General features: G+C 34.1%; 2 protein-coding genes across 2 annotated transcripts in view; one reads left to right on the top strand and one right to left on the bottom strand.

Moving 5' to 3' along the window:
• HELRODRAFT_157121 (hypothetical protein) overlaps positions 1-1397 on the top strand; it is a gene marked incomplete at both ends in the record, with an annotated part of 6930 nt that extends 5533 nt beyond the window's left edge. Inside the window, 4 exons of the mRNA XM_009020290.1 lie at positions 62-241; positions 459-622; positions 933-1078; positions 1336-1397. Of these exons, the coding sequence (XP_009018538.1) occupies positions 62-241; positions 459-622; positions 933-1078; positions 1336-1397 (552 nt within the window). The remainder of the gene's footprint in view (positions 1-61; positions 242-458; positions 623-932; positions 1079-1335) is intronic.
• Positions 1398-3742: 2345 nt separating this feature from the next.
• Positions 3743-10403, bottom strand: part of HELRODRAFT_112284 (hypothetical protein) — a 20164-nt gene continuing 13503 nt past the window's right edge. The window contains exons 7-13 of the mRNA XM_009020289.1: positions 8620-8898; positions 6875-7000; positions 6601-6634; positions 5363-5490; positions 4860-5032; positions 4687-4760; positions 3743-4266 (exon numbers count right to left, since the gene is read on the bottom strand). Coding sequence (XP_009018537.1) covers positions 4057-4266; positions 4687-4760; positions 4860-5032; positions 5363-5490; positions 6601-6634; positions 6875-7000; positions 8620-8898 — 1024 coding nt within the window. The 3' untranslated portion in view covers positions 3743-4056. The remainder of the gene's footprint in view (positions 4267-4686; positions 4761-4859; positions 5033-5362; positions 5491-6600; positions 6635-6874; positions 7001-8619; positions 8899-10403) is intronic.

The following is a 10403-nucleotide window of genomic DNA, read 5'->3' as shown; positions in this document are numbered from 1 at the left end:
AATAGTAATAATAATAAAGCTTGGTTGTTTTTACAATTCAACATCAAACGATCACACACAGAGTTCGGACTTCATCTTTATGCTAAGTAGCAAAGCAGGGGGCTGTGGCCTAAATCTGATTGGGGCCAATCGCCTCGTGATGTTTGACCCGGATTGGAATCCAGCCAATGACGATCAAGCAATGGCCCGCGTGTGGCGGGATGGACAGAAGAAGCAGTGCTACATCTATCGATTCATCTCTGTTAGTTTGTTCTAGGAATGAGTGCACATCATGCACATACACACACACACACACACACACACACACACACACACACACACACACACACACACACACACACTAACCAATAAACATACACACACACATATACACAGACACAATACACACCCACACACCAACAAACAAACAAACATACATACATACGTACATACATACATGCATGCATACATATATACAGACAGGTACAATAGAAGAGAAGATGCTACAAAGGCAGTCACACAAGAAAGCACTGAGCAGTTGTGTGGTGGATATGGAGGAAGATGTGGAGAGGCATTTCAGCCTGGGTGATCTTCGAGATCTCTTCACACTTAATGATAACACTATCAGTGATACACATGATAAGTTAGTCATTGATTTGTGTGTGTGTGTGTGCGTGTGTTGTGTTAGTCCATAAAAATTACTTAAATCATTTTTACTCGCCTATCCTTCAATTACTCAATCATACGAGCCAGGCCAGCCATCCAATCAAATTCTATGTGTCGTTTAATTTTCGCCAGCCAACCAGGCAACCAATCAAATTCATTCAATCATACAAACTGCGACCAATAAGTAATCTCTCGACCAGTCAGATTTGACCGATTATTCAAACCTCGCCCACTCATCAAACTTCTGACCAATCAAATTCAACCTACACACTCACACATCCAATCAGATTCAAGTGTAGGCGTTGCGTCTCGAACATTCAGACGAAGCCCCCAGGCGAGGGCACGGATTGTAATAGTGACCTATCTCAGTGGCATCACTGCGCTGACAGGAAGGGGCTTGAAGATACCCTCATGAAGAACCTTATGCATAACGGTCGGTTGCTTTGGCACACACATACACACATACATACATGCATACATACACACATAGATACATACATTCATACATACACAAACATACATACAGATACACTTTCACACACACTGCTATACGTAGTAGTAGCAGTGGTAGTAGTAGCAGCAGCAGTGGTAGTAGCAGCAGCAGTAGTAGTAGCAGCAGCAGTAGTAGCAGTAGCAGCTGCAATTGTTAGATCATTTAACATACGACACACAACAAAAACTCAAATCCAGGTAACTTGGTGAGTTTTGTCTTTTGGCACCAGTCCCATGAACAGCAGAGGAAAACCGTCTGAAAACCGTTTATTATACCGGGTATTTCATCGAATACTGAATCGAATATTTTCTCGAATACTTTATTGCGTACTGTATCGAATATTAGCGATTATTGATTTATCGAATAATATCGAATATTGATTGTAACGATTAGTGATTGTATCGACTATTATAACCGATAGATACCATATCAAGTATCTTATCGAGTATATGGCCAAATATCTTATCGAGTATTTGATCAAGTATCTTATCAAGTATCTTATTAAGTATTTGATCAAGTGTCTTATCGAGTATCTTATCGAGTATCATCTCGAGTTTATACTTTAAAATTGTATTTATTACCACTATAAAAAATGTATATAACGCTTGCTATAAATATATTATTTATACATCCATTTGTCTAAACTTTTTTCGTGCTTAGTATGTTGCTGACACGTTTTAACTGTTTCATTGACAGTTCTTGGAAATTACCTTAGATGACTGTGTACGTGTGTATGTACATGCTCTGCTTATTTTTATCTTACTAAAACTATCAAAAATTAATTGAATAAATGTAAAATACATATGTAGGCGCGTATTTAAGGTGTATCTGTGTATACATGTAAGTATTGGCGCTTCCAAACAACAAACAAACAAGACATTTTTTTTCAAACTAAAAAAAAAACAAGACAATATAGAGTCTGTTGTTTATCCAGACAACAAACTCAATAAACAAATGTAGGTATTGATGTACGTATGGTGTCTAAGTGTTTGAATGGATCTGTTTGTTGCGTATTTAAGTCTGTTCACTTTTTATGCTAGCGTTAGTTACAGTGGCGGATCTAGACAGGGAGGACTAGGATTTTGATAGGGGGAGGGGGGCAAAACTTAAGCTAATGTGGCTTACGACAATTTTCATGTCGATTTTATACATAAAACGCTTCTTCTGACTTTTATCAAAAAATTGCTCACAATGCCCCCACTAAATCCGCTATAGTGGTTAGGTCTACATTGTTGAATTTATTTTCGTTCTTTATGTGAATTTTTTAATTAAAAAAAAGATTATAGGTTTTATTTTCATGGAATTTAGGAAATTTTTTGGAATAATTTGAAAAATAAATCTCTATTATTTAGTCTGTAAACTTTCATATACGCACACACACACAAAGTTGAATTTTCCATAAGAAGCCTTGTATAGTCATTATTCATTTTTCGTTTTATTCTTAAAAAGCTACAAAAAACAGAAGAAAATAGTTTTGTATACACATAATTATAATAAAAAGCTTATATATATATATATATACATATATATATATGTGTGTGTGTGTGTGTCTGTTTTTCTGGAATCAATACAGCAACGAAATATTAATGTCCGTATAACTAATAACATTTAAGAGAGAACGAGTTTAAAAAATTTAAATTCTAGATTGATTTAAACAAAATAAATGGAAATGAAATAAAATTCTGAATTATTATTTTGAAAGATGAAAGAAAAATCTTCCGCACCTCATTTCAGAAAGTATGCACTAAAAATTTTTTCAATTCATAATATTGTACTTAGAAAAGATTATGGAGACTTGAATTAAAATTAAAAATCGCAAAAATATACATACGTATAAATACACACGCACACACACACACAACCATGTGTAAACCACACACACACACACACACACAACCATGTGTAAACCACACACACACTAACACTTAGGCTCTTCAATATCATAATAACTATTGCAATAAAACCATCTCATGCTGTCGAAAATTCGAAATTTGAAGAGAATTTTTAAAATTTTTTGGAGGGTAGAAGGACATTGGAAATTTGCTTTGTCGAAATTAATTCTCCGGAACAAATTCGCCAAAACTTCCATTCAAATGTCAATCGATCAATCTATCTACCAATCAACCAATCAGTCATTCTTACAAAAATTCTCAATCTTTCATTCTTTATCATCGTGGTTGATATTTGAAGTTTTCAGGTTAAATAATAGACTAAATGTATTCTAAACCACAAATATAAATTATTATTTATATGATGCTCATCATTTTTTCATTATTTATTTAAAAATTGTCTTAAAAATGAACTTAAGTAGAACGAAAAATACATATTGATATATTATTATATATGTATTTGTGTATAAATATACACACACGCACTCTTAGATATCCGTACAAACCCACACACACGCACACGCACAGAGTTTTGTCAAAGTATTAACTGCTTAAATTGAAAAATTACATAATAAATAAAAATAATAAGTAAATAAAAAATCATAAATAAAGGCATTCAATTAGCGAAGAACACTTTGTAAATGTAGTCTTCAAACGTTTTTAAAAATTAATTTACGTTTTTAATTTGAATAATTAATTTATAAACATTAAGAATTTATCCATTTAAATTAATTAATATTAACTTATCAATTGATTATTTATTTACGAATCATCATTGGTTAGGTATCTATGAGCCAAAATCGACCAATAAACCAATCATTCATCGATGCATTCATTCATAGGTCGGTCAATCTATCCATCCATCTAACCATAAATCCATCCAACCAACCATCTATCCATACATCCTACATCCATTCAACCATCCATCTAACTATCAATCCAACTATCTGTCCAACCATCCATCTAACTATCCATCTTACTATCAATCAAACTATCCATCCAACTATCCATCCAACCCTATCCACCCAATCAGACTGACTCCCCTCCCAAATTGATTACACTCTCCAGCATTCTCCTCGCGTATCTCAATCTCTCCGCTATCTCGTTCCGACATCCGAAATTGGTGACAGAGAGGATCTTGTAGGAGGTCGACTGCCGGCAGCCGTCGACGTAGGTGGCCAGATAGTCCTGCCCATCAACGCTTAATATCAATTTCGTGTGGTCGTCGAAAAAGTTTACCTGCAATGTGATTGGTCGGTCGGTTGGCTGGGTCGGTCGAATTGAATTGGAATTGGATGGATGGTCGGTTGGTTGGTTGGATGGTTGGTTGGTTGGTTGGTTGGATAGTTGAATGGTTAGTTGGATGGATGGTTGGTTGGATGGATGGATGGTTAAAAAAATTTTAACATTTGGATGGATGTTAGTTTTATAGTAGTGCGATGACTTTGTTATATATTTGATCGTTTGACGGTGATTTCTTATGTCATTTACTATTTATTGATAATGTTCTAATGATACAAATATCTATGGCTTGCCATAGTTTGTCATGTACGTCACGAAAATAAAAAGATCAACAGCAGCAGTAGTAACAGTAGTAGCAGCAGCAGTAGCAGCGGTAGTAGCAGCAGTAAAAATCACAACCACAACCATCATATTAACCTGCAATGTCCCATTACTAAGATGCATGACAATTGCTTTATCAGTCCTGAACCACTTCTTCATGAAGACATTCCCTAAATTATCCACATTCCTATTTACAATACTTCCGCTTGAAGAACCATTTCCGGTTATGCTATTTCCGGTAGAATCACTTCCGGCAATTTTATTTTTACCCCTTATTTTTGCGAGGGCCTGGCCGAGCTGAAGGTCGGCTCCGTGAATGAGGTGTTCTTCCATGTACTGGCTGAAGTAGAGAAGCAGGGTAACTTTTTTGCGCTGTTCGATTGGCGAGGCAGTTGTCGAAAATACAAATGTCTGGTTGCTAAGGTCGTTGTAAGTCAGCGTCCTGTGGCGGTAGTTGTTAGTGGTTGGTAGTGGTTGGTAGTGGTTGGTAGTGGTTTTTGGTAACAATGGAAATGATAATTCTTGATAAAAATGGCTATTTGCTAAAAAAAAATTATCACATGTTTATGAGTTGTGGTGTTTGTCTTTAAATTGATGAGTTAATTTTTTCAAAAAAATAAACTCTCAGATAATATATTTCATCATAATTTACTACAAATAAACATCTCAATGAAATATAATAAATTAATATGAAATAAATATATCAAACATTGTAAAATGAAATGATGCAATACGAAATATATTATCGTCACCAGGTGAAACAAAAACCGACTTTCCGTCAGAAGATAGGACCATCCTCGTCGTGTCGTTAAACAGGATACCGACACTCAGATCCGACAATTGAAAACCGAAACCGTATTTATTCGAATAGTCGACCCATTTCGTAACCCAGAGCAAATTCTCGATGTTCATAATCGGTGTTGGGCTGCTGTCTATTGGAGATAAGAATGGTTGAGATGGTTAGTACACAGTTTTTCTTAATATTTAACCAATTAATCAATCATTTAATTAATTAATTAATTAATCAATTAACTAATTAATCACTCAATCAAATAAACCAACAATATTTTTATTATTTTTTGCCAAAGCAGATGAATTGCCGAATTTTTATTTCAAAAGCAAGCACTTCTGTCTGAAAAACACAAACTTTATGCTACCATGCTAAGAGAGCGCTCTTAAAATGCAAAAAATACAACCAGTGATACGCAAACGTACAAAAAAATACTTTATAATACGTAAAAATACAAAAGTTACTACCAAACAACACTCCAAATACAAATATAAGTACGCTTAATATGAATAAATGTAGCAAATAAACATCCTTTTTAACAGTATAATATTAAAAAATAAAATTTTATAATAATAATAATGACAACTAGAAATCAGGGGTGGGCAACATTTTTGCTGTGAGGGCTGCATTGAAAACTATTTCACCTTTGAAGGGCCGCTTATGTACTTAAACAGCAAATTTTTCGACCCGGGGAAAATTTTTAAGATTTGTGGCTCCTTTTTTTTGGTCATAATGTCTAGCTGACGACAATTTTTTGGTAGTTTGCCCACCCCTAAATTAGATGAAAAAAATGCCACAGAATAAAAACAATGATAATAAAACAATAAAAATAGAAATAATAATTTACCTGGTGGCATGGCATCAAGACAATGTGTTAAAGCTCTGTAGAGTCGAATGGCAGAGCAAGCAGAAAGACCTGAATGTCAAATCACAAAAATTGTATTATTTATCTATGGAAAGATTTTAGAAAACTATTTCGCTCTTGAGTGTTTAGTTCTGGTTTATTTAGAACCTCTTACATATCATCATTTGTGACCGATAAACGTAAATCCGATTCCGGTTTGATTCGAAACCGTCAAATTATAGCGTAAATACAGAGTGTACAAAAGTCTCTGAGTTTCGGATACATGCATACACACACACACAAACACGGACACACACACATACATAGGGAAAAAGAGAAAGAGAGAAACATTATTCGAACCATCCCATCGCGACACGAGACATGGTACCTCTACTGACTGAGCTAACAAACTCGCCAGATATTTTCATAACCAAAAACGAATATTAATAATTTAAAAAAAAAGTAAAATGAAATAATTAGAGATACTACGATGAAGTAATTAGAGATACTACAACAAAATAATTAGAGATACTACAATGAAATAATTAGAGATACAACAACAAAATAATTAGAGATACTACATTACTACATACTCACCAAACCCATCAAAAGAGCTTGATGTCGTAAATTCGTTCTTCTTAGCGAGCAACTCATCCATGTTCATAGCACGTCGTTCGTCAACTACGTAATAATATTGTTGTTGTTGCTGCTGCTGTTGTTGTTGTTGTTGTTGTATTTCTTTGTTGTAGATTTGTTTAGATTTGCTGTGAACCTCGCTGCCAACTTCTACAGCGTTTTCTATCGGCACTTTTTTGAAATTTAATCTGTCATCAGCTGCCTGTAACGAAGATGATTTCTTATAGATGGGCTTTTTAACGTTAGAAGATGTCGGCTTGTAAATACTCTTATTATTAATATTATTATAATTATAATTATTATTATTGCTATTGCTATAAGCGGGGGCTGGATACTTTCCAGCATATCTGGAGCAGACGTAATTAGCGTCGTTGTTGTTGTTGTTGGTGGTGTCGAGAGTAAATGGCTGCTTGATACGATTTTGTGTGGCTGTTGTGGTGGCTGTCGTAGTCGACGTAGTGTCCGATGCTGCTGCTGGTGCTTTCTGTGCGAGGTGTGTAGTAGGAGTAGTAGTGTGAGTAGTAATAATAGTAACAGTAGTAGAGTAATAATAGTAACAGTAATAGTAGAGGAAGTAGTAAAAATAGTGGTTGTAGTGATAGTAGGTAGTAGAAGTAGTAGTAGTAATAGTAGTAGTAGTAGTAATAGTAGTAGTAGTAGTAGTAGTAGTAGTCGTCGTAGTAGTAGTAGTAGTATTAGTAATAGTAGTAGTAGTAATAGTAGTAGTAGTAGCAAACAAATTTTTTTAGCAATAACTACAATTCCAATGAAGCCATATTATGCGCGTTAGTTTGGTGGTATGCATTATTTTAAAATATGAAAGAGATGTATGGATAACTAACGATTAATTTACTACTAATGGATGAATGAATGAATGAATGAATGAATGAATGAATGAATGAATGAATGAATGAATGAATGATGAATGAATGAATGATGAATGAATGAATGAATGAATGAATGAATGAATGAATGAATGAATGAATGAATGAATGAATGAATGAATGAATGAATGTATGAATGAATGAACGAACGAACGAACGAACGAACGAACGAATGAATAAAAAAATCAACAAACGAATTAATTAACTAATTAATTAATTGAATAGAACGTACGGTGGAAGACTTGGAATGTTTTAGTGGCTGTTCAACCTTTCTGAATGAAAACTTACCCCCTTCTTTGTTTCTATCTACAGCTACCGCTGATGCCGACCTATTATGATGATGATTATCATTATTATTATTGTTGTTATTATTATTGTTGTTATTATTATTATCATTATTATCATTGTTATTGTTGTTATTTCTAGTATTCCAATTATTATTTTATATTTTTTATGAAAATTATTTTATAGCAAGCAGGTCTTGTTTTTTTAACGTTATTACAACGGATTATACATTTTACAAAGCTAATGTCTTTCTTCCATATAATTCGATTTAAATTCACTTTTCAATGGCGCCAAACCACAATGAACTTATAACATTTTTAGCTTGTATTACAGTGTAATTTTCTAAGTTTCTCTAATGATTAATAACAAGCAAATATTTGAGAAGACGTTTGTTGAAAAATTAAAAAGCGTCCGACCAACCACCAACACACCAACCAACACACCAATCAACCAACAAACCAACACACCAATCAACCAACCAACCAATCAACATACTAATCAATCAACACACCAACCAACCAACCAGCTAACCAACCATCCAAACCAACCAACCAAACCAACCAACAAAACCAACCAATCAACCAACCAACCTATCAGTTTTACTCTTGTTGATGACAAACTTGGGCTCAACCTCGCAGCACGAAGTCGGCAGGTACTTTGGCGTAAAGGAAAGTGTAAAAAAATCATCAGTAGCTATCTGACTAAGGGATGGACGGTTTTGAGGCACTGGATTGAGCAGACGAGTTATCAACTTCCGAGCGTTGGGAGTCACGTGACTGGGGATTTGGTAGCGGTTCGTGGATATGCGGATGTACGTTTCCTTCAAAGAGTGGGTCTCAAAAGGAGGTCTGCCGCACAGTAAGGCATACCTGGAAGAAATGGTAAATTTTGTAAATTTTTAGGGAAATGTGGAAATTTTTGTACCAATTTCTAGCAAAAATTACAGAAATTAATCGTCAAATTTGGGTATAATTTTGAAATTTCTGCATATATTCTTTGTAACAATGTTAAAATTACGCATTCGATTCTCTTTTTTTTCTAAGTTAAAACTTTAAAACGTCCTTGTATATGAACATTGAATAATTTCACGGAGTTTTTCATGTGTTAGTAATAAAAATATTGTTAAATAATAATAATAACAACGACAGCAAGAATGACTAATAATAATAATAACAATAATAATAATAAATTAATAATAATAACAATAATAAAGTTTCCATGGCAGCCTTATTTAAAGTAGGTACTGCTGTATTTGCAATTCACGGTGCGAAAGTTAAATTGATTTCTCGTGGAGAGTCGCGAACATGGGCCATTGAGATTGTCGCAAATTTTTGTCAACCAAGTCACACAAGTTCACACAGAAAAAAAAATTTAAACCATTTTCAAACTTTACGACAGAAAGGGAATGATATTCTTAGGCCAGCACACATACTTACACACACTCACAGACACACACACACAGACACACACACACACAGAGACACACACTCACAGACACACACACACAAAGACACAGACACACACACACACACGTTGTTCGATAATTACCATTACGAAAGTTACTACATTAATCATGAAAGCAGTAACGAATAAAATGAAGTTAGTTAAGTAGTTGTTGAGTAGTATCATTTATGAGAAATTAATCACTCGCCATTAACAATTAAGTGATATGTATGAATAGCTATTCAATCAGTAATTCACCATCCAATTATTAACAATTCACAAACATTCACCACTCAATCGTCAACAATTCACTATCATTAACAACGTAAATGGAAGTAATTGCGTTAAAAACAACAACAACAACAACAACAACATCAACAACATCAACAACAACAACAACATCAACAACATTAATAGCCGTAATATCATAAATATAGATAGATACAATAATAGCAATATTAGGAACGGTTATTTATACAATCAATCAAACAGCTATACAGATCGCACACACTAACACACACGCACACACACACTAACACACACACGCACACACACAGACCAACCAAACATTGAAAAATATTACATCAACTACATACCATACTTACCTTAAACACTAACAGACGCATTCAATAGAAACGAATCAATGGTTTCTTATTGCACAGCTAGGCAATGGTTAGAAAAATTTTTATGTAACATACACACACACACACACACACACACAAATAAATACATACATACAAACAAACAAACAAAATTACACACACAAACACACACATACATACAAACAAACAAACAAAGTTACACACCCAAACACACATACACACATACATAAGTAGGTTTTAGTGCATGAGAAAGATACACGTGTGAACAAAAGGATTATTATGCAATTGATAGATGATGAAGCGGTTCTATTAGCTAACATATACAAACA

The sequence above is a fragment of the Helobdella robusta genome (assembly GCF_000326865.2).
Source record: "Helobdella robusta unplaced genomic scaffold HELROscaffold_27, whole genome shotgun sequence".
Lineage (NCBI taxonomy): Eukaryota > Metazoa > Annelida > Clitellata > Rhynchobdellida > Glossiphoniidae > Helobdella > Helobdella robusta.
This window is presented reverse-complemented; position numbering and strand designations above follow the sequence as displayed.